The 26,629-nt window shown below is 36.8% G+C and overlaps 1 protein-coding gene across 4 annotated transcripts in view; it reads right to left on the bottom strand.

The window, feature by feature from the left end:
* The window catches only part of LOC127833520 (WD repeat-containing protein 44-like), an 86,536-nt gene that overhangs the window by 26,466 nt on the left and 33,441 nt on the right, over positions 1–26,629 (bottom strand). For all 4 annotated transcript variants that reach the window (XM_052358813.1, XM_052358814.1, XM_052358815.1 and 1 more), the window contains 7 exons: positions 22,916–23,052; positions 21,755–21,832; positions 21,449–21,522; positions 10,229–10,296; positions 9,095–9,175; positions 6,398–6,442; positions 6,128–6,218 (listed from right to left, as the gene is read on the bottom strand). In XM_052358813.1, the coding sequence (XP_052214773.1) occupies positions 6,128–6,218; positions 6,398–6,442; positions 9,095–9,175; positions 10,229–10,296; positions 21,449–21,522; positions 21,755–21,832; positions 22,916–23,052 (574 nt within the window). The remainder of the gene's footprint in view (positions 1–6,127; positions 6,219–6,397; positions 6,443–9,094; positions 9,176–10,228; positions 10,297–21,448; positions 21,523–21,754; positions 21,833–22,915; positions 23,053–26,629) is intronic.

Genomic DNA, 26,629 nt, shown 5'->3' with positions numbered 1-26,629 from the left:
GTACGTACGTGGCATTTGTCATAAAGGCGAGTGACGACACAAATAAGATTGTTGTAGATACACGATTTATTATCATAAAACATACACACAAGCAAACAACAGCGTCGTAATTATATTTTAAGATATTTTTTAAGATATTCATAATCTCAAAACCTACTAATTCTTAAAGTTTACGATTTCACGAAAAAGTCCAAGATCACTCTTAGCTTGAAAGCACATTTCTCCTTTATGTTAAAAACATGGCTATAAGATCTTTTAAAATAACCGAGAAGATCACAAGAAAGTGATCGTCGCAACGGCATGCATTAATTTTTTAATTAAATTGTTTATCATAGGCGATAATAAATAATTAATAAAACTATCGAGTCAATCACTTTTTGGTGTTACCGTACGTCTATTATAGACATTCACAGTTTGTTTTACATTTCTTAATCGGACTCCCATAGCGCGGTAGCGACTTGACACCTTTATGGTATGTTTAATCCGATTATCAATAATTTCGCGAGCAAAATGTGTGACACCGCACTCGCTGTGCTTATTAGGTATTGTTATTTTCACGCCTCGGGCATCTTGAGAATTTAGACCGTCCGGTATACTCAATGTATTTTACGTTGAAAATGACCAAATTTACGGAGATACCCGTCCGGTTTCCGGTTTTCAGAGAGTTCGGTTTATTCAACATTTTTTAACAAAGAAAAAGAAGGAGAAAATACGGGACTGGCCCGACCGTCCGGAATCGGGAGCGTTCCAGTATTCAGAGAGTCCGGTATTTGCAGAGTCTACTGTATTACAAGGGAGGCAAATGCTGTTGTAACAATAAATTTAAACTTATTGCATTTGTTTCCCCTGTATATAAGAAAGATATAATAGTGTATTACCTCCCCTGTCCTGCTTATATTTATATTAATCAACAAAATTAAACATTAACACAATATTTAATATACAAAATATACAAAAAATCTCATATTCTGATAATATTTTTACTGATCCACTGTATTTTACTAAAAAGATGATGTTTCATTGGACTGATAATTATAGATTTAGGATTACAGACCAGTTGCTTCAGTAATATTGTTCAGAGTGTGCCCTGTTGGCCGCGTATGCATTCTTGAGTTATCATTAAAAAAAAACATTTTACTATTTCAAGTCACCGTTGCAACTTTAAAGGGAATCACAAAACTAGCAAACAACAATATCACTCTCCAATTCGTATGGATCCCGAGTCACGTAGGCATTCCGGGTAACGAACACGCTGACCAACTTGCCAGAATAGGTTCCCATGAAGGTCTACCCTCTGATTTAAAGCCTAGCGCGCGCGAACTAATTGCAATCATTAACCAAAAAGGGTATAATGAACAGGATCACAAATGGTCAATTTACTGCGCCGATCATAATTTACCGATATTAACCAACCCTAGCCATAAGATTAACATCTATAGTCCCATTAAAAGGGAGGACAGGGCTTACTCGCGCATGCGCCTAAGGGTGACCAGATTGCACGGCGACTATTACAAAACTGTCCTCTGCCCCCAGTGCAACATTCATAACACGTTTGAACATCTTTTCTTTATATGCCCTAAACACGCTGAACAGAGACTAGAACTAAGTGCAGGGGTAATAGCGGCCTTCAAAAACCCACTTATCATTAATCGCGACTCACTGTTGATGCCTCCAAGCGGAATCGCTCCTGTTGTGCGACTGCACGTGTTTAAATTTTTGCGCGACACGGGCTACTTAGATAAAATATAATATTCCGTCGGACTATTAGCAGTAGATTGAAATAACAACACATACCGTCAGTTATATACTGCTTCATTTATTCAAATTAATAATAGCAATCTTATGTACTAATTACGGGCGGGACTCGGACGATGGTCACTTCGGTGTGCACCATATGGCCACTCGTCTGGGCCCGAACTGAACCTAACCATATTATCCCGGCCCTATAGGAAAAATTAAAATAAATAAATAAATAAATAAAAACTCAGATCAATAATGGCAACTTTATGTACTAATGACGGGTGGGTCTCGGACGATGGTCACTCCGGTGTTGTCCATATGGCCACTCGTCTGGGCCCGGCTCGAACTTATATACTATTATTAATTAATTTGGTTCTAAAACTGTACCGTAAAACAATCCATGATATATGTAATTTTAAAGATTCCAATTAATAATGACTATCTTATGTACTTATGACAAGAGGAAAATTGCATCAATAAATAAATAGATATAGAAACACTGCATGTAATGTGCACGCCGAGAACCTATATTTGTATTTGGGGTCCAAATGTACTTTGGATTGGTAGTACATTACAATGCAGTGTCCAATAACACCTTGTTGACGTCAATACATAAATAAACAATACTATAAACAAGGCAAAGATGAGGGAGCTGTCTATAACGAACGTTCGCGGTTTCCTCGTCTGCGCTTTATGATATATAGGAAAATTACACCAATAAATAAATAGATAAAGACTAATAATACTAAAACGACGGAAGGGTACGTCCCCCCCCCCCCCCCCAATACATATGTCACTTGGCCCCTTTCGACCACTATGGATAAGCTCTAAGCCTTCTTTTACAACCAAATAGCGCTCTAGGTAACAAAACCCAGGGTTCCGCGAGACCCTCGCTTTCCTTCTCTTAAGCTGTAATCAGCAACAACGACGAAGGTAGGGGAAAAGCACACAGACAACATACTTCCACGCAGGATCGGAAGACGCAGTAAGTGCGCACGTGGGCAAATTTACCCACAGTGCAACCCCTATAGGTGTAAATATTGTTGTAATTAAATGCGATTAGTTAACATTTTTCCCATATGTACAAGACTTAAACATGTTGAGTAGAGCGTGTCAGCTGGGCCAGAGGGCGCGCCTGAAGAGATATCTCTCGCCCGTGCACTCTGGCTCCGTTGACATGACATCCGTGCACTCTGGCCCCGTTGACATGACATACCCAACATGACAAAAATAAAAATAAAAAGAGAATGGTGACGGTATTTGTTGTTGTTGTTTCCCCTACTGTAGCGTAGGTGATGTTTTCTTGTAGAGTAGTGTAAGTTTTTTCCTTGCATGCCTGTGCCTTGTTACGTTTGACGTTGAATTGCAAACCTTGTATTGCTAACCTGCACGTATTACCCTTGTCACTATGAGGATCAGATCGAATTAGAGGGATGGTCAGCATTAACATCCCAGATCTATTCCCTCCTGAACAAAATGCACTAATACATATAATTACCATCTGTGTAACCACTAGCAATATAAACAGGAAGAAGAACGTGCGCTCTCTCTCTCTCTCTCTCTCTCTCTCTCAAAAACAAATAAAGGCGCGTGAAAATTTTCTCCCAAAGAACGAAAGTGTAGAACCAGATATTGTCCTCCCTGTACCACCAACAACCAACCAGTCATCTCGGTCCAACCACACAAACGCAGCCCCTTTTCTACTATATTAAACTTCAAAACTATTCTGACCCTTGCAACACCATTAAACACCTGACAATATCCACCAGCACAACAGAGAGAGCCCATGTGAATTTACAACAAGACACAGGGCAATAGAGTTATATCTGTACTAATCTATGTTTATGTACTAACAAGTCCTCCGCGAGGGACGTTAAACGGGGGTGCAGTGTATCGGTGCTGTACACCGGGCACTTAAAAGAACCAGGGGCGCCTCTGGAATCGGGGCGCCCTCTGTATCCCGCTCGAACCCCCACTAACACCTCTTGGGGCGGAGAGCACAAAAACCACACACAAACTATAAGGAATTAACATTAATGCCAATAAGGATAATGATAATCTAGAGATAATAGGAATACTGCAAAAACCATTTTGATAAAAGGCAAATCACTACATAATCCATTAAAAAAAAAAAAAAAAAAAAAAAAAAAGAGCATCTAGTCACATTAAGGTCTCATTGGCCATCGTGCTATGATGTATAATATGACCTTATTTTCTCCCCTGAAGGGTCACAGGGGCAGGTCGATACATCTGTAGTCGAGAAGACGCTGGACGACCTGTAAATAAATCTCAAATACACACACCCCCATTTCAAGTCACCGTTACCTTGACCTTTGACCTAGTGACCTCAAAATCAATAGGGGTCATCTGCGAGTCATGATCAATGTACCTATGAAGTTTCATGATCCTAGGCCCAAGCGATCTTGAGTTATCGTATGACAACCACCTGGTGGACGGACGGACCGACCAACCGACCGACATGAGCAAAGCAATATACCCCCTCTTCTTCAAAGGAGGGCATAAAAATATTAAGAACTTTAAGTTATCGCAGAATCCAGAAAACCACCAATTTTTTTAGCAGTATGTCTAGTCTATTTGTTGCCATAGCAACCAGAAGTTTTTACGTCGGAACAATATGAAATGACGTGCATAATGTCCATATTGCCATCTATCCATGTTTCAAGTTTCATGAAAAAATATGAAGAACTTTTAAAGTTATCGCAGGATCCAGAAAAACCACCATTTTCAGCAGTATTTCTAGTCTATTTGTTGCCATAGCAACCATAATTTTTGACGTAGGAACGAAATGAAATGACGTGCATAATGTCCATATTGCCATCTATCCATGTTCCAAGTTTCATGAAAAAATATTAAGAACTTTTAAAGTTATCGCAGGATCCAGAAAAGTGTGACGGACGGACGGAGACAAAACCATAAGTCCCCTCCGGTGAAACCGGTAGGGGACTAATAAACAGAACATGTCCTGACACGTACACGTCCATAACATATCCTTGAATTTATAAAATGAGCAAGAGATGTGTTTGTCAGAAACACAATGCCCCCTTACAGCGCCGCTTTGACTTATTTATTTATTTTTTTATCCCTTGCAGGTACAGATAATTATCTCCCTTTAAAGCTTATTACTTCCCTTGGATTTGTTGTTTTTTACCTTTGACCGTGAAGGATGACCTTGACCTTTCACCACTCAAAATGTGCAGCTCCATGAGATACACATGCATGCAAAATATCAAGTTGCTATCTTCATTATTGCAAAATTTATGGCCAATGTTTAAGTTTTCGGACGGAGGCACAAACTGACAGACGGACTGACAGACAGTTCAACTGCTATATGCCACCCTACCGGGGCATAAAAAGTGCTATAGTTATGCAAAATCATGGAGCAGTCGAAAGTTCATTCTTAATGATCATCTACACATTAAGGCAATTAAGCTGTAAAAGATTGCTCAAAACCCTCCAATGCAATTAGAGCTTCTACAAAAGATACAGATTCAGTATCTTCAATTTTGTTTAGTACAAATTGGCAATCATTTAATGAGCTATAATTTGAACATGGGAAATATACTCCATAACATATCTTTTTTATAAAAGATTTTCCCGTAATTTAAACAACATAACAAACTGTCTGAACAACCTAGCATTTGTTTCTTCACAGTGGGCAGCATTTATAATATAAAAGGCAGTTACTGCACCCAGATTCTTTAACCACACAATATATAAACAGTAGACACTATTATGTCACAGGTGTGAGACAAAATATGCAAAATATGCAGTTAAATTTAAAAGGACATTATACTGCGAAAACTTGTCACAGCCAAATACCTTTCTTCAAAAGCATTAACACATTAACATCATAAAACTGTGAAACCTTCAGCAAGATTTACCTAGTACTTTTATAGGAATTGAAAAAAAAAACAACAAAAGCACCGCTAAGTGGGTGCCAACGCTTGGCTGCGGGTGCACTTGTGAATAAATGAAAGCTTGTCAGAAGATCTTTTTTTTAGAGGTGACCTTGACCGTAGTAACCCAAAAATGGGTTTGTTGTGTAGAACTTATCAAGGTGCAGCTACAAATGAAGTTTCAAAGTTGTAGGTGGAAGCACTTTGATTTTAGAGCCAATATTAAGGTTTTAGCATGACGCGAACGGCGGAAGAGCTGGCTATGACAATACTTGGGGTTTTCTCCAAAAACAGCCAAGCTAAAAAAATACTATTTAGTATATACTTGAAAACCAGACAAGGGCAATTATTTTTGTTGCAGGCAAACTATTTTTCTTGGGGGGGGGGGGGCATAAACATGAGAAGGTAAAATTCATCTAGTATTGTTGATCAAACACATTAGAATTGTTTGCATATAAAGGCAGACATACTTTCAATGTATTTTTGTCTCATATCATCAAAGTAGTGGAAGCAGGAATCCAGCACCCATATCCTCAACACACTGTCTTGTCCCCCTGTGGCCTGAAATACATACAACAGGTCACTACTACTGCACATCTAGCTTATCTGGCAGTGGCCTGAAAAACATATGACAGGTCAAAGTTAGAAAAAACACCCAGTATCTCATAATTTATTTAAATGTATTACCATTATGTTCAAACTCCTGTTCCTACAGAACAGGACACGTTATGTACACTTACCAACAGTCTGCCACAGGGGGAGAACTTCATGCACCAGACTGCACCCTGAGCAACAAGACAGTTTAAACATTGAGTTCCAACAATAATGTGACATATTGTTATGGCAAAACAAAATTGATTTGAACATTCTTTGAAACACTGTACAAAAGGTCTTTCTATAATAAAATGTAAGTACTGAATGATCCTCACTGTGTACATCTTTTGCAATGTTTCATAGTGCATGATCCCCACTTTGTGAGTCTATCATAAATGGCAAATACCGTGATTCTCATTCTATGAGTCTGTGATAAATGGTACATACCATATGATTCTCATTCTGTGAGTCTGTGATAAATGGTACATACCATATGATTCTCATTCTGTGAGTCTGTGATAAATGGTACATACCATATGATTCTCATTCTGTGAGTCTGTGATTAATGGTACATACCATGATTCTCATTCTGTGAGTCTGTGATAAATGGTACATACCATATGATCATAATTCTGTGAGTCGGTAATGAATGGTACATACCTTATGATTCTAATTGTGTGAGTCAGTGATGAATGGTACATACCATATGATGATAACTGGTGTGTCTGTGATAATCAGTACATAACTTATGATCCCTTCTAGTTATGTCTTTGAACCAATGGCATTCTAGACACATACTACAAGCCCTACAAGGGATTTAAAAGTTATCCTGGCCAAAAGAAATTAATTCATATATATAGCTTACGAAGAATTTCACCTGTAACAATAATAGCAATATAATTTGGGCTAATGGATTACAACACTTATTGTGAAGCATGAAATGACACACAGTTTGATCCCTGCCGCATATATCTGTGATAAATGAAAACATACCAGATGATCCCCAGTTGGTGTGTCTGTGATAATTGTCTCAAGCCTGGGGCTCATCAAAAGTTATTTCGGAAAGTAAAATTTACTTTTGTATTTAGAATTGCTAGAGAAAATGTTGACCTTTTGCTGTGATTTCACAAAAATAGTGAAGATTGAAATGTTGCGTAAAGTATGATCCCCAAACTGTGAGTCTTTGATGAACAATAAATATGGTATGATCCCCAATTGGTATGTCTGTGATAGAAATGGTACATACTGTAAGACCCAACTAATAATTGATAAATGGTACATACTGTAAGACCCAACTAATAATTGATAAATGGTACATACTGTAAGACGTAACTAATAATTGATAAATGGTACATACTGTAAGACCCAACTAATAATTGATAAATGGTACATACTGTAAGACGTAACTAATAATTGATAAATGGTACATACTGTAAGACGTAACTAATAATTGATAAATGGTACATACTGTAAGACGTAACTAATAATTGATAAATGGTACATACTGTAAGACCTAACTAATAATTGATAAATGGTACATACTGTAAGACCTAACTAATAATTGATAAATGGTACATACTGTAAGACCTAACTAATAATTGATAAATGGTACATACTGTAAGACGTAACTAATAATTGATAAATGGTACATACTGTAAGACGTAACTAATAATTGATAAATGGTACATACTGTAAGACCTAACTAATAATTGATAAATGGTACATACTGTAAGACCCAACTAATAATTGATAAATGGTACATACTGTAAGACCTAACTAATAATTGATAAATGGTACATACTGTAAGACGTAACTAATAATTGATAAATGGTACATACTGTAAGACGTAACTAATAATTGATAAATGGTACATACTGTAAGACCTAACTAATAATTGATAAATGGTACATACTGTAAGACGTAACTAATAATTGATAAATGGTTCATACTGTAAGACCTAACTAATAATTGATAAATGGTACATACTGTAAGACCTAACTAATAATTGATAAATGGTACATACTGTAAGACGTAACTAATAATTGATAAATGGTACATACTGTAAGACCCAACTAATAATTGATAAATGGTACATACTGTTAGACCTAACTAATAATTGATAAATGGTACATACTGTAAGACCTAACTAATAATTGATAAATGGTACATACTGCAAGATCCAACTAGATATTTAATTGATAAATGGTACATACTGTAAGATCCAACTAGATATTTAATTGATACATTGTACATACCGTAAGATCGCACTAGATATTTAATTGATACATGGTACATACTGTAAGATCCAACTAGATATTTAATTGATAAATTGTACATACCGTAAGATCCAACTAGATATTTAACTGATACATGGTACATACTGTATGATCCAACTAGATATTTAATTGATACATGGTACATACTGTAAGACCCAACTAGATATTAAATTGATACATGGTACATACTGTAAGATCCAACTAGATATTTAATTGAAACATGGTACATACCGTAAGATCAAACTAGATATTTAATTGATACATGGTACATACTGTAAGATCCAACTAGATATTTAATTGATAAATGGTACATACTATAAGATCCAACTAGATATTTATTTGATACATGGTACATACCGTAAGATCAAACTAGATATTTAATTGATACATGGTACATACCGTAAGATCAAACTAGATATTTAATTGATACATGGTACATACTGTAAGATCCAACTAGATATTTAATTGATTCATGGTACATACCGTAAGATCCAACTAGATATTTAATTCATACATGGTAGATATCGTAAGATCCAACTAGATATTTAAATGAAACATGGTACATACCGTATGTTCCCCACTGAGATCCTGTACAAACTTGAGCTGACCAAAGTCATAAGGACCTTTCTTGTTGTGGTTTGCCTTGAACTGAAAACATATAAAAGCAGAAATGAGCTTGAAGTTGGAGTGTGCATTCATTATTGCAGGTAAAATCAAATATTACAATTCATAAAGAACAAACACCTAAACCACTTATCTGAGTGCACTGACACCAATTGTTGAAATCTTTACCTTATAGATGACACAAACTAAGTAAAGAGAACAATAGGATAGACCTAAATGAATATGACATGTGTCCATTTGGTATGGATGCCCCAAAAATTTTACTTTTGTCTCAAAACTCAGCTCATAACAAACAAAAGATGGCCAAATTTGATTGTTGACCTCTAACTGGGACATAGAACTTTTAGGTAAATTATATAGGGGAAACATATCAGCAGTCAGTATTCCAAGTGAAGTAATTTATGGTACAGTGATTAGAAATTGAATAGATACATAACAAAGTTACAGCACATACAAGCCGTTTTATAGCCCAATTTGACCTTTGACCTCTTAGTGTCAGCATGACCTCTTAGTGTCACCATGAATCCTGAGTGTCACCATGATCTCTTAGTGTCACCATGACTTTCTAGTGTCACCATGACCTCTTAGTGTCACCATGATCTCTTAGTGTCACCATGACTTTCTAGTGTCACCATGACCTCTTAGTGTCACCATGACCCCTGAGTGTCACCATGACCTCTTAGTGTCACCATGACCTCTTAGTGTCACCATGACCTCCTAGTGTCACCATGACCTCTTAGTGTCACCATGACCTCTTAGTGTCACCATGACCTCTTAGTGTCACCATGACCTCCTAGTGTCACCATGACCTCTTAGTGTCAACATGACCTCTTAGTGTAACCATGACCTCTTAGTGTCACCATGACCTCCTAGTGTCACTATGACCTCTTAGTGTCACCATGACCTCTTAGTCTCACCATGACCTCTTAGAGTAACCATGACACATTAGTGTCACCATGACCTCTGATGTAGGGAGACAGGTTTTACATATGAAATGCGGAGAACTTATGCTTGTCATAGGTTGAAAGTCATGTTCAAACAGCATGATTAATGACAAAGTTAAATTGTGAAGATTACCTTGTATTTTCTGCCATCATCTGACACCTCCCCTTCTACAATTGTATTGTTTTCTTCATTATGCATCACTGAAAATAAAGTCAATATGCAAACAATAGTACATACTGGATAGTATTGTGTTCCATTTTGATTGAGCTTACAATACACCCAAACAAGACCTGCCTTTATGAAACACCCTGCCCTCACTTCCATTTGAAGCCACACAGCAGCTTTTTTAGAATAAATTTCTAACTGCTAGGCCCATAACTTTGCAAAACTAAATGGACCGGAGCTAATCTCACACTTCATCAGAAGTCATGCTGGTAGACATGTGGACCAAAATCAGGTAAATATTTTAAAGCATTTCATAAAGAACATCCGGAAAACAGGAAATTTTGAAGTCCAAGAACCATAACTTCACCAAAAATCAATGAACCAGAACTTAACTCACTCTTCATCTGTGAGTCATGTTGGTAGACTCACATACCAGAAATCAGCTCAATATCTCAATGCAGTGTGTAAAAAATAATATTGCCAAAACTCAAAGACCGGACAAAAGTCATACTTCATCAGTTGGTCACATAGTATCACAAGGAAAGATTTTGACTCTATTGATTTTGTTAATATTTGTGATTAATTTAAATCCTAAGAAACAAACGTGCAGATTATATAAATTTCCAGTTTGAACACTTGCACTCAGCAATTAACTTTAAATGATATGCTTGTTGACAGTTTGTAGGATTTATATTTATTATGCTTGTTCACAGTTTGTAAGATTTTTATTAATAATCATTCTGCCTTTTAATTCATGCCATATGTGTTGATCATGCCTTTCTTAGTCTAATACAATTGTTATAAACCACTTCATACATGTCAAGATAGAAGGTGTATTTAAGAAATACAATTTAAAGATTGACAGAGAAAAAATTGGTGGAACTCCGTAATAGAACACTGTTAAGTTATTTATTATTTGTGTTTTTAAATTATATTGTTAAAACTTATTCAGTGTTTGAGTTAATTCCCTTAAAGAAGTATTATTCACAAGGACAGGGAGCTTCCTTTGTGAAACGAGGTAGACTCACATACCAAAAATCATCTCAGTATCTGAAAGCGGTGCTTTAAAAAACTCCGGAAAACAGAATGCAGACCGGCCAGAATGACAGTGTGAAAGCTATATGCCACATCTACTGGGGGGGTGGGGGGGGTGGGGGGGGGGGGGGGGTGGGGGGGGGGGGGGGGGGAGGAGAGGAAGGGGGTAGGTGAGGTAGGGGTTGGGGGCATACAAACTTGACCAGTAATTTATGATGCTTTACCATGTTCCCTAAAATGAAGTTTATTTCTTCAAGTTTAAAAAAAATCATACTTGCATTAATCATGAAACCTGACTATTTTTAATGTATATTGCTGTTTACAGTACTGAAACATGTAACCTTTACCTAAATCTGATGGAATTGACGTATCCATTATATGCTTGTTAAAACAACAGACATAAAGAAGGCAATATCCGTGCTTTGCAAAATCACAAACACAGTGAGTCTTAAGTAGGAACACATAAGCATTGGTTAGTATTTCAAAGTATCACCAACTTTAGATGTACGTGTATTTGTAACACAGCGAATAAACTGCAACACAACCATCTGCATCAACAAGACTAGTATAATTACCAAGTTCATTCAATCCATATGAAAAAATAATACTGCCCACTTGTTTATCAATATATAATTGTCTTCCTCCAGATCTCGCAGTAACCAGTACGGCAAGAAGGACAAAGTTTCATGAAAAGCATGGGGCATTAGATAATCACAACACTGGGAAACACAACAACTTGTGTTCAAAAACAGTTTGACCAAGAAGATTGTGTTAACATTTTTAACTTTGTTCACCAAATCAAATACTGTCTTTCCACAGAAGATCAGTTTAAACCTCATTGATACAGTATAAATAATAGACATACAAATGACAAATGCAATAGTGTACCCTTAATGTGCACATGTTCACCTCTTCAGATTAAAATAATTGCAGTGGCAAGTATTGTACTGTTAAAATATTTTGGTCAATTGACTACTGTCACAAATCATCAGATAGGATTCATTTACACTCATTTACATTTCAAGCACAAAGTAGCAATTTGGAGTAATATACAAAAAGAACATTCATGGCTATTTACCATTAAAAAACATGTAACATTTAAAATTAAACCTGTGCCATTAATACCCACGTTTAAAGCCCGCACATTCTAACATTTTAAAGCATGTTCAGGTCATTTTACACCTAAGTGTCTATCTCTGTAAAATACCACACAAGTTTTCTCACTATTTACATGAGAAACATAAATACTCAAAATCAACAAATATTTTTTTAAATATTTCATACGAGATACAAAATGCTCATTTATATTTTTTGTGAGATAATATACATGTAATCCAAGTTAATTTCCCACAACAATATCCAAACATTTTTTAGCGAATGCAAGACTGGCTTTCTGCAGCGTCCGAAGAACGATGCATTCAGCAGAACTACGTCCTGCTTCCAAAGCTGCCCAAAGCAAATCTCGCATTCGCTCGTAAATGTTCAAATATCGTATCAGAAAATTCACATTGAATATAGTGTGACACACAAAAACTAAAACAAGCATTTGTATCGCGTTATATTTATGTTACCAAACCACATCTAGCCTTGAAATTTTGGCTATTGCTATCAGGAACATATATTCATTGATTTTGAGTGTTTATGGGCTTCTTATTGTGCATCAGATTAAATTGTGAAATGTTCCAGTTCATAACTTTTCAGACATTAACATAACAAGAACATCAACATTGGGTGATACTTTCTCTCATCAACTGACTTTGCTAAAAATGTCACATGCATGCCTAATATTCCCCTCATAATGTATAGGACAGCCATGGAAAGAACTGGGCCCAAATCTTTGCTTATGTTGTACAAATCTTCTTACATAACTTAATCGGCACATCTTACATGGAATAGTTTCTAAAAGCATGTTCAGGGAGCTCCGGTTAAAGAGGCCATAACTTTGCCAAATGTTCATGCTTTTAAGTCAATATTCAAACATTAATTATGACTTTCACAAGTCATTATCTCTGTACATGCATAGGTTATGGACCAGCCCTAAAGATAGGCCAATAAACAGTATAATTATTTTATCAACTAGACCACTCATGTTCACACTGAATCTCCAGTTACGAGAAAATACTGCAAAACTGAGTAGACACTTTATGTATATATAGTCCAACCTGTCCGAGCGACAGCCTGTTAATAGCGACCAACAGTCTATAACGACCACACCGATTTCCTCCCGAACGATTTCACTATATATGGAATAAAGCCCACCTGCGAACAAAGACCAAAGACCGCCCTTTTACATTCCCAAAAGTCCATTTTGACAGCTTACAACGACCACTGCAATCATAAAAATCAACGATTTCAGAACTTTCAAAAAAACTAAATGGCCGCCATGACGCTGTGTAGTAACATGATACACATCTTACCAGTGGACTCGTCGGTCGCTATGGAGATATTGGCAAGTGACAGTTTATTGCACTCGATAGCGGTTGTTTGTTTATTTTACACGCATTGCTAATTGGTAGTCGCCTGCTTCTTTTATGCATTTGACAGTTTGTCAAAAGTGTAAAAATTTGCCTTTACATTTGTATATTTAAGTGACTCGCGATTAATGTACTAATTGCCGAAAATATCATAGGCAAGTTTGGGACTTTCATCAACTCATTAAGGAAATTAACGGTTTCATATCAATTACACTATGCCTTAAATACAAACATTGTGATAGTCATTCCCTTCTTAAAATTCTCCGTGATAAAACGTGCATAGATTATAGATAAGTAAATTGTCAGATCAAGTTAACCATCATGGCTTCCAAGCTTAAGTTCTTGACGTTGGAAGAACGCGTTGCGGTCATTAGTTTGTTAGTAAAAAGACACAGTTGTAGACGAGTGGCTAGTGATCTTGGTGTAGGCAAAACTCAAATCCAGAACATTTTGAATAACATGTACATATACATGTATGTCAATAGTTATTTATACATGTATATGATTAATGAAATAAATAATAAAATCATAAGGGAATGGAAATATTAAAATTTAAAAACAAAACTGTGTTTTCAATCCTTCATTTCATTATACATGCATAAGTATTCAAACAATTAAAAAACAATAGAGCACATACATAGATATGGTACCTGTTAAAAAACTACTAGCATATTTTGCAAAGTTTCAATCGACCCTGGGAATAAAGACCACCTGTGAACAAAGACCACAACGACCAAAACCCTTGAGTGGTCTTTATGACAGGTTAGACTGTACTGGAATTTTGCAAATTGTAAACTGCTATGAAACAAAAGATTGGTAATGTAAAGCAAAGTGTTTCTGTCTCCAATTTCTGTGTCAAGGCAGAGATACAAACTTCATAAAACAACAATAATGTTTAATGTCACATTTTCATTATATTCAACTAGTTTCTTAAACTGAAAGAATACCTTTATTTTTCTTTTGCACATGGGGAATGGACTTACGCAACTTTGATACCTGTCCTTTTTAATAGGAAGAACCTTTGCAACTGTTTTTTTTTATTTGTTAGTAATTAAACAGCAAATATATATATATATTTATCTATAAAGTAACAGTGACATTGACCAGATGTGCACTCTCAAATGAGGTATTGATAGAACAAATATTTGTATGTAGTTAAATGTAAAAAAGTTAAAGCTTGGTCTAGAAACTAGGTAGTAATATACGTAGTGTTATTACAAACACTCGATGTTACTTCAAGAAATTCAGTTGAATCTATTTTGCTATTTTAGTAACAGTGACCTTGACCCCACCTATCCCATACTCTATCAGACGTATTGAATGATTTTATTCTTTAATCTTAAGATATTGGCACAAAATGCAAGAAAAACTGGCTTTTATGCACTAAAGATTATTGTTTTGTTAATGCATTTGAATAAATTAAGATATTTTTAAAATACAGTTCTTTAAGGTATGTTTACATTCTGCCCAGCCCGTGTTTAAGCCCCTATGAACCCCATTGACCCTGCACCCTGCAATTACAAATTATCTTTTTTCAAATGATTTTTTTTAAATAATTTTATTTCAATATCTCTAATACATATAGAGTAATAGACTCACATGTTAACCTGAATTTCAACATGCAAAAAGGGGCATAATTCTGCTTAATTGCAGGTCATAGTTTGGGGCCTTGGCTAGTGACCTTGCACCAGAGGACATATTTTAAGTTTCAATTCAATATTTGTAGTGGTAACAAAGATATATACAAGTTGCAAAAAAAACTTAACCTAAATTTTATCTTTATAGCAAACCTTAACTTAACCAGACTATTGAAAGAACATATGGTGGCATAAGCCTGCTAAAAAGCTGGATACAGTTGTCTGCTCAGTAAATGTTCATAAAGACACTTAATACATATGCTAAGATTTATTGCAATATCTGTAGTAGATAATTTTTCCAAATGGGCTTGTACCGGTACTCTTCCCAATGGGGCAAAAAAAATCGCTGATTGGGCAACCAATGTTTCCATAAACTTACGAAAAATATTATGGACGCAATAAAGGCCACAATATTCTAATTCAAATTTAATGCAGTATGGAGGGAAAAGGTACAGCAAAGACGACAAAGAAACAAATGCAGTTCATTTTTCCATTTTCACAATTGTTTTCTGTACAATTGATTGTTTATTTCAATTCTGTCAAATACACATTGTTAAACAAGATGTGTTTGTGAAACACAATGTCCCCCTATATGATGTTTGACCTCGAAGGATGACCTTGACCCCTATATGGTGTTTGACCTTGAAGGATGACCTTGACCTTGACCCTTCTCCACTCAAAATGTGCAGCTCCATGAGATACACATGCATTTCAAATATAAAATTGCTAGCTTCAATATTGCAGAAGTGACATTACATGAGCAATTTTGACCCATATATTTGACCTTGAAGGATGACCTTGACCTTGACCTTTTACCACTTAAAATGTGCAGCTCCATGAGATACGCATGCATGCCAAATATCAAGTTGCTATCTTCAATATTGCAAAAGTATTCATAAAATAAGCGATTTGGGCCACATATATTTGACCTCTGACCTTGAAGGATGACCTTGACCTTGACCTTTCACCACTCAAAATGTGCAGCTCCATGAGATACACATGCATGCCAAATATCAAGTTGCTATCTTCAATATTGCAAAAGTACTCATAAAATGAGCGATTTTGGCCACATATATTTGACATCTGACCTTGAAGGATTACCTTTCACCACTCAAAATGTGCAGCTCCATGAGATACATATGCATGCAAAATATCCAGTTGCTATCTTGAATATTGAAATACTGCAAAAGTGTACATTAAATGAGCGATTTTGACCCATATATTTGACCTTTGACCTTGAAGGATGACCTTGACCTTGACCTTTCACCACTCAAAATGTGCAGCTCAATGAGATACATATGCATGCCAAATATCAAGTTGCTATCTTCAATATTGCAAAAGTTATTGCAAATGTTAAAGTTGGCGCAAACCAACCAACCAACCAACCAACCAACCAACAGACCAACAGACAGGGCAAAAACAATATGTCCCCCACTACTATAGTGGGGGACATAAAAACTATTAAACGAACCTTCTCTGTTGCCCTGACTTAAGTATAAACATGCTTTTTTTCTTTGACCAAGTGACAAATTTTTTTTAAAGCTCACTTGACTCTGTTCAAACACAGTCCAGATTAAATTGGGATAAACATTCTGACCAAGTTTCATGAAGATAAAAGTCATTAGTGCGTCAACAAGGTTTCACTAAGGCAATATAAGCAAAATTGCCCCGCCCCATGGCAGCCATGATTTTCAAGGAATCAGAACCATTTTCAAAATTCAGCCAAGATATTATAAGATCAAATGATCTGACCAAGTTTCATGGAACATTGGACAACAAATGTGACTTCAAGAGTGTTTATAAGGTCTATTGCTATGAAGGTAAACAGCTTCGAACATTTGGCAACCATGTTTTTCAAGGCACCTAAACCATCTGTAAACTATGTTAATATATCATTAGAAAAAATGTTTTTACTAAGTTTGATGGAAAATTGGACAATAAATTTTACTTCTAGAGTGTAACAAAAGGTTTCACAATTGCCATTAAGAAATCTTCCCCACCCCTGGCGCTCATGTTTTTCAACGGACCAACAGTTTTCTAACATGGCCCAGATATTATTCAAGCACATGTTCCTACCAAGTTTCTTGAAGTACTAGAAATGTGACTATTACAGTGTAAACATGGTGTAACTATAGCCAAATAAGTAAAAATGCTCTACCCTCTGACATCCATGTTTTTCAATGAACTGGAACCATTTATGAACTCAGCCAAGATGTCATAAAAAATGTTCAGACCTTGTGTCATAAAGATTGGACTTTTTTGGGGTCTTTTAAGGTAAATATTGATGACGCACAATCTGGGAAGCACGACGAATGACAGAAAGAATAACATCACAAGAGCTCACCATGAGCACATTGTTCTAAGGTGAGCTAAAAATGGTATGGAGATGTGGCATATTGAACCTGAGCATAATGCAGACACAGACACAGATGAGAAGTATAGTTAGGATCATTTGGTGAATAGTTGAGCTAAATATTCATGATTGCACAATTATATTAAAGTCCCGTAAAGTCACACAGGAGGAGGCATGATTGTGAAAGCAAAGCTAATATAAGAACTGACAAACAAGGATAACAACTGTGTTAAAGGCTTCACTTTTTCTCATTCAGTCACAGGTTGGTGTAATTTCTTTCAGGCAATCTAAATTTATGTTGATGTTTAAGCAAGACAGGCACAGGAGGACATTTATATCCGTGTGCCACAGTGCGTGAGAAAACTTATCTTAGTATGCCACAATGTGTGAAAGAACTTACCTTTATCTGCCACAGTGTGTGAGGGAACTTATCTTGGTCTGCCACAGTTTGGGAGTGAACTTACCTTAGTCTGCCACAGTGTGTGAGTGAACTTATCTTGGTCTGCCACAGTATGTGAGTGAACTTATCTTCGTCTGCCACAGTGTGTGAGTGAACTTATCTTAGTCAGCCAAAGTATGTAAGTGAACTTACCTTGGTCTGCCACAGTATGTGAGTGAACTTATCTTGGTCTGCCACAGAATGTGAGTGAACTTATCTTAGTCAGCCAAAGTATGTAAGTGAACTTACCTTGGTCTGCCACAGTATGTGAGTGAACTTATCTTGGTCTGCCACAGTATGTGAGTGAACTTATCTTAGTCAGCCAAAGTATGTAAGTGAACTTACCTTGGTCTGCCACAGTATGTAAGTGAACTTATCTTGGTCTGCCACAGTATGTGAGTGAACTTATCTTAGTCAGCCAAAGTATGTAAGTGAACTTACCTTGGTCTGCCACAGTGTGTGAGTGAACTTATCTTGGTCTGCCACAGTATGTGAGTGAACTTATCTTAGTCAGCCAAAGTATGTAAGTGAACTTATCTTGGTCTGCCACAGTATGTGAGTGAACTTACCTTGGTCTGCCACAGTATGTGAGTGAACTTATCTTAGTCAGCCAAAGTATGTGAGTGAACTTACCTTGGTCTGCCACAGTATGTGAGTGAACTTATCTTAGTCAGCCAAAGTATGTAAGTGAACTTACCTTGGTCTGCCACAGTTTGGGAGTGAACTTACCTTGGTCTGCCACATTATGTGAGTGAACTTATCTTAGTCAGCCAAAGTATGTAAGTGAACTTATCTTGGTCTGCCACAGTATGTGAGTGAACTTACCTTGGTCTGCCACAGTATGTGAGTGAACTTATCTTAGTCAGCCAAAGTATGTAAGTGAACTTACCTTGGTCTGCCACAGTTTGTGAGTGAACTTACCTTGGTCTGCCACAGTATGTGAGTGAACTTATCTTAGTCAGCCAAAGTATGTAAGTGAACTTACCTTGGTCTGCCACAGTTTGTGAGTGAACTTACCTTGGTCTGCCAAAGTATGTAAGTGAACTTATCTTCGTCTGCCACAGTGTGTGAGTGAACTTATCTTGGTCTGCCACAGTTTGTGAGTGAACTTACCTTGGTCTGCCACAGTATGTGAGTGAACTTATCTTGGTCTGCCACAGTATGTGAGTGAACTTACCTTGGTCTGCCACAGTTTGGGAGTGAACTTACCTTGGTCTGCCACAGTTTGGGAGTGAACTTATCTTAGTCAGCCAAAGTATGTAAGTGAACTTATCTTCGTCTGCCACAGTATGTGAGTGAACTTATCTTGGTCTGCCAAAGTATGTGAGTGAACTTATCTTGGTCTGCCACAGAATGTGAGTGAACTTATCTTGGTCTGCCACAGTGTGTGAGTGAACTTATCTTCGTCTGCCACAGTATGTGAGTGAACTTATCTTGGTCTGCCACAGTATGTGAGTGAACTTATCTTGGTCTGCCACAGTATGTGAGTGAACTTATCTTCGTCAGCCAAAGTATGTGAGTGAACTTATCTTGGTCTGCCACAGTGTGTGAGTGAACTTATCTTGGTCTGCCAAAGTATGTAAGTGTACTTATCTTGGTCTGCCACAGTATGTGAGTGAACTTATCTTGGTCTGCCAAAGTATGTAAGTGAACTTATCTTGGTCTGCCACAGTGTGTGAGTGAACTTATCTTGGTCTGCCAAAGTATGTAAGTGAACTTATCTTGGTCTGCCACAGTATGTGAGTGAACTTACCTTGGTCTGCCAAAGTATGTAAGTGAACTTATCTTGGTCTGCCACAGTATGTGAGTGAACTTATCTTGGTCTGCCACAGTATGTGAGTGAACTTATCTTAGTCTGCCACAGTGTGTGAGTGAACTTACCTTGGTCTGCCACAGTATGTGAGTGAACTTATCTTGGTCTGCCACAGTTTGGAAGTGAACTTACCTTGGTCTGCCACATAATGTGAATGAACTTATCTTGGTCTGCCACAGTATGTGAGTGAACTTATCTTGGTCTGCCTTAGTTTGGGAGTGAACTTATCTTGGTCTGTCACAGTGTGATAGTGAACTTACCTTTGTCTGCCACAGTGTGTGAGTAAACTTATCTTGGTCTGCCACAGTATGTGAGTGAACTTACCTTGGTCTGCCAAAGTATGTAAGTGAACTTATCTTGGTCTGCCACAGTATGTGAGTGAACTTATCTTGGTCTGCCACAGTATGTGAGTGAACTTATCTTAGTCTGCCACAGTGTGTGAGTGAACTTACCTTAGTCTGCCACAGTATGTGAGTGAACTTATCTTTATCTGCCACAGTTTGGAAGTGAACTTACCTTGGTCTGCCACATAATGTGAATGAACTTATCTTGGTCTGCCACAGTATGTGAGTGAACTTATCTTGGTCTGCCTTAGTTTGGGAGTGAACTTATCTTGGTCTGTCACAGTGTGATAGTGAACTTACCTTTGTCTGCCACAGTGTGTGAGCAAACTTATTTAAGTCTGCCACAGTGTGTGAGTGAACTTACCTTGGTCTGCCACAGTGTGTGAGTGAACTTATCTTAGTCTGCCAAAGTGTGTGAGTGAACTTACCTTGGTCTGCCAAAGTGTGTATGTAAACTTATCTTGGTCTGCCACAGTGTGTGAGTGAACTTATCTTGGTCTGCCAAAGTGTGTATCTAAACTTATATTGGTCTGCCACAGTGTGTGAGTGAACTTACTTTGGTCTGCCACAGTGTGTGAACTTATCTTGGTCTGCCACAGTGTGTGAGTGAACTTACCTTGGTCTGCAACAGTGTGTGCATGAACTTACCTTGGTCTGCCACAGTATGTGAGTAAACTTATCTTGGTCTGCCACAGTGTGTTAGTGAATTTATCTTTGTCTGCCACAGTGTGTGAGAAAACTTACCTTGGTCTGCCAATGTGTGTATGTAAACTTATCTTGGTATGTCACAGTGTGTGAGTGAACTTATCTTGGTCTGCCACAGTGTGTGGGTGAACTTACCTTGGTCTGCCACAGTGTGTTAGTGAATTTATCTTTGTCTGCCACAGTGTGTGAGAAAACTTACCTTGGTCTGCCAATGTGTGTATGTAAACTTATCTTGGTATGTCACAGTGTGTGAGTGAACTTATCTTGGTCTGCCACAGTGTGTGGGTGGACTTACCTTGGTCTGCCACAGTGAGTGAACTTATCTTGGTCTGCCACAGTATGTGAGTAAACTTATCTTGGTCTGCCACAGTGTGTGAGTGAACTTACCTTGATCAGCCACAGACTTGACCTTGCTTACAGTCTTGCCAACCTTCTTCCCAAACAGACGCTTCAGTCTGGCACTGAAATCACAGCAGTACACAAGTATGCTAATGGAGTCGTTCAGATGATTGAGTTTGTATACAATGTCATGGACTCTAGCCTCTACAGTGACATAACTTATTTGATCTTTTACTGCTTTCTTGATTAAAAACTTTAATTTAATTTGTTCTTATGCCATAGTTTGGTCAGATGAAACATAATAACTGACATTTTGAAGTGAAACCCTGTGAAGCTTATTGAGAGTGCACTTACCCTTTCTTCCTGAGTCCTCCCTCAGACACACTGGATCTGCCACTCTCAGACTTGGTGTCATCATCAGAGCGGCCCCCACTGAAGACACGCAAACACAACACTTACATTGCACCCAAAACTGGCATGTTGCAATATAAAAGGTTGGCTTGGGGTAATTGTTTGTAGCACTACACAAGTGATAGAGGATATTTGTTGGATTCGGTGGATTATCGATTTTAATTCACGAGTGATCATAGAAAATATATTTATTTTATGCTTTCCGGTTGTTTATAGAGAAATATCAGTGAATCAAAACTGATAATTTCACTGTTTCAAACAATGAAAATAATCAGTGAAAATTATCGATAATTTTCACTGTTTATGTTAAATGACGTCATTTTTTTGACGAAATGACGTCATTTTCCCAGCGAAATTCTTTAGTTAAACTCTTTTACAATGTATATAAACTGTGAAAAAAAGCATAAAATAAAAAGAAAATTTGTTGTGTTCGGTGGATTATCGATTTTAATTCACTCATGATCATATAAAATATATATTTTCACTCGTGGCTGCGCCACTCGTGAAAATTTCATTTTCTATGATCACTTGTGAATTAAAATCGATAATCCACCGAATCCAACAAATATCCTCTATATTTTCTATGATCACGAGTGAATTAAAATCGATATTCCACCGAATCCAACAAATGTTCTTTTTATTTTATGCTTTTTTCCACAGTTAATATACATTGTTACAGAGTTTAACTACAGAATTTCGCTGGAAAATTGACGTCATTTCGTCAAAAAAAAGACGTCATTTCACAGTAAACAATGAAAATTATCGATAATTTTCACTGATAATTTTCATTGTTTGAAACAGTGAATTTATCAGTTTTAATTCACTGATATTTCTCTATAAACCACCGGAAAGCATAAAATAAATATGTATAATGAAGACCCCAAAAATTTGGACCAAACTGGATTTAGTTGTGATTGTCAGATTATTCACAAAATTGAAGAGTGTGAACTTTTTTTGAGGTCCATATCAAACTCCCGATATATTGAACACCGCAATGTAACACAGACAGCTATATAACAGACTTTCAGCGTAGTCAACATGTTAACATGATGGTGATTGTTGTGAGTTGCCAATGTTGTGTTTAGGAAGAGGCAGGTAAGATACCTGTGGAGCTCGTTGGTTCGCTCCATTATGTGCAGTACAAGGGGGTCGATGCACTTGGGCAGCCTGCGGTCAGCTTCAATGAGAGGCACCAGCTCTCCAGTGTCCAGGTTTTTCACCATCACTGCATTCAGCACCTCCTGCCATCAAACAAACTCTCCACTATGATTGGGTGGGTTAAACATGATCATCTATAATGGGATGCAGTGATATATTGTCCCTTTTATCCATGTTATTCTACAGGATGAACAGACGAATAATCATTTGTTACAAATGGTAAATACTCAAGTCATAAGTTTTAGATCTTTCAAAAATTGAGCCAAACTATAGTCTACAGTGAGAGGCAATTCAAATCATACATGCTGTATTTTTTCAGGTATTCTGGATATTTAAAGGGGCCTTTGCACGTTTGGGTAAATTGACAAAATGGGAAAAAGTTGTTTCAGATTCGCAAATTTTCATTTTAGTTATGATATTTGTGACGAAACAGTAATACTGAACATTTACCATGCTCTAAAATAACCATTATATGCCTCTTGTGACGATTTAAAAACCCGAAAATTATAAAGCGTTGCAACGCAAAACGCATTAATTATTTGGAGAGTTCTGTTGTTGTCGTTATATTCTGTGAAACTACGAGGATTGCTTATACATAGTATAAAATACACCAGGCTTTGTATCCGGAAGGATGGCCAAGTGGTCAAGTGGATACTACTTTTACTCCAAGACTCCAGGGGTCAGTGGTTCGAGCCCCGCTGAGGGTTACCCTTTTTTTTTCTTTTTTTAATTTTATTCTTGATTTTTTACTGGAGCTTTTTATATCTAATGCTTACAATTATCAATATAAAGCATTTTATGACAAACTTCAAAACATGCCAAAATCTGTGAAAAGGCCCCTTTAATAAAATTGTCTAAACATTTGACTCTGTGGCATTTACATCATCAAACGCAATTTCACCTTACTATGTGAAGCACATTAAACAGAAATAACTTAGATTGTTTAGAGTTATTATGGATCAATTGTTTTATAATAAATGTGATAAAGAACACTCATATTTTTTGGAAGTAAACAAGCAGGTGCAAAATGTTCTTGAAATCATACAGTGAATTGTGGGATATATTTTATTTCACATCAAATCCAGGCCTGGGTATTCCCTTTGTACATGTCTAAATCATGTAACACAACGTGAGTGTATCAGGTACTCTATTTATTTAATTATTAATTATAACGACTAACAACTAAGTGAGCAGTAAATTAAAATTAGGATGGAATGCAATATATTGAAACTATTTTCTGAAAATTGGTGAAAGGGAAAGTTTCTGAATAATAATGAGAATAATAAATTGTGCTTATGTATATTAATTGCATTTTTGTTTATTGACCAAATAAATCTGTGTTTGACACATGATACAAGTAATGTTGGGCTTTATTCAGCAATGAAAAAACCCATGCAAGATCGTTGTTTTGCCGTTTTTAAATTTGTATCGACTTATTTTGCAAAATTTTGTCAAATATTCACCTTGGACCTAAGACCGAGTATTTATGGACAAGTTGCAATAACTATTTCTCAAAAGACAAGAAAGCCATACTGAAATTTCCCCAGCCCTGCCATAATCTTATATGCAAACTTGATCCAAAACAAGACGGTAAGAGGCACTCACCTAAGACCCCAAGGAACTAAACAGATCTGAGCCGGTAGCATTAAGGGTTTCACCATTGACTTAAACATCAAGTGTTCCAACAGATGGCAGCCTTGCTTTTGTACAAACCAAAGCAATTGTCATACTCAACCCAGTAGCACAAAGTTTTAAAGTTTGTAAAAATATGACTTCTATAGTGTTGAAATGATTTTACTAAACCCACATTAGGAAAACTACACCGCATTCCTAAATGAACCAGGGGTGGTATTCCAGAAACATCTTAAGTCATTTCTTAAATAATTTCACTTAAGTTCAAAGTTACAATGTTTTGTATTTCTTTACTAAATTAGGAAACAAATGTTTTTTTGGAATTCCTAAAATAACATTGGCATAATGATGCTATTTAAATGTATATTTTGATGCCAATCTATTGCAATATGAAATGAAACACTTAAGAAAATTTCCCAATTTAAGGATAAGAATAAAATTTAACTTAAGATGCTTCTGGAATACGACGCCAGAACAGTATCTCACCAATGTGACTTTTCTTTCATTCCATCAAGTGACCAAGATTTTGACCCACTTGACCCTATATAGAACTTTGCCAAGACATTATTGGGGAAAATGTTCTGACCAAGTGTCATGAAATTGGGCAACAAATGTGGTCTCTAGAGTGATAATAGGCTTTTTTGTTCAATTTGACCAGGTGATGTAGTTCAAGAGCACAAATGACCCAGCTCAAACTCTGATATTTCATTAGGAGAAATGTTCTGATTAAGTTTGATAAAAACTGCATTGCAGCTTCTAGCGTTTTCACATGCTTTGACTTTAATCTAGTTTTTTACCTAACATATGACCCAGTTTCAAGCTTAGCCAAGATATAATTGGGAGAATTGTTCCAACTGATTCTTATAATGCTTTTGCACTTAGATAGTTTACAATCGCTCTCTTAAATATAACCTAGTTACCTAGTTTTTAACCGCACAAAACCAAGTTAAAACAAGAGGGCCTGAAAGGCCCAAAGTCGCTCACCTGAGATAACAAGATATTATTGGGACAAATCTTCTGACTAAGTTTCACTAAGATCGGAAAATAAATGTGGCCTCTAGAGTGTCAACAAGGTTTTACTATAGCCATATAAGGAAAATAGCCCCGCCCCTGTGGTGGCCATGTTTTTCAACCAACCCGCATCATTTTTGAACTCGTCCAAGATATCATTTAGATGAATCTTCTGACCGAGTTTCATGAAGATCGGACTATAAATGTGGCCTCTAGAGTGTTAACAAGATTTTACTATAGCCTTATATAGCCATATAAGGAGAAATGCCCCGCCCCTTGGCGGCCATGTTATACAAGCAAACATAACCATTTTCAAACTCATCCAAGATATCATTAAGATAACTCTTCTGACCAAATTCCATCAAGATTGGACAATAAATGTGGCCTCTAGAGTGTTAAAAAGGTTTTACTATAGCCATATAAGGAAAAATGCCCCGCCCCCTGGCGGCCATGTTTTTCAACCAACTGGCATCATTTTCGAACTCGTACAATATATTATTGGGATGAATCTTCTAACCAAGTTTCATTAAGATTAAACAATAAATGTGGCCTCTAGAGTGTTAACAAGATTTTACTATAGCCATATAAGCAAAAATGCCCTGCCCCTTGGCAGCCATGTTTTTCAAGCAAAGAGTACCATTTTTGAACTCATCAAAGATAGCAGTGGGACAAATCTTCTGAGCAAGTTTCATGAAGATCGGAAAATAAATGTGGCCTCTAGAGTGTTAAGGTTTTACAATAGCCATATAAGGAAAAATGCCCCGCCCCCTGGCGGCCATGTTTTTCAACCAACCGGCATCATTTTCGAACTCGTCCAAGATATTATTGGGATGAATCTTCTGACCGTGTTTCATGAAGATCAGACAATAAATGTGGCCTCTAGAGTGTTAACAAGATTTTACTATAGCCATATATAGTCATATAGGGAAAAATGCCCCGCCCCTTGGTAGCAATGTTTTTCAAGCAAACGTAACCATTTCGAACTCATCCAAGATATCATTGAAACCAATCTTCTGA

This window comes from Dreissena polymorpha, chromosome 6 (assembly GCF_020536995.1).
Source record: "Dreissena polymorpha isolate Duluth1 chromosome 6, UMN_Dpol_1.0, whole genome shotgun sequence".
In the NCBI taxonomy this organism is placed as follows: domain Eukaryota; kingdom Metazoa; phylum Mollusca; class Bivalvia; order Myida; family Dreissenidae; genus Dreissena; species Dreissena polymorpha.
The sequence above is the reverse complement of the archived record's forward strand: the minus strand, read 5'-3'. Positions and strand labels throughout refer to the sequence as shown.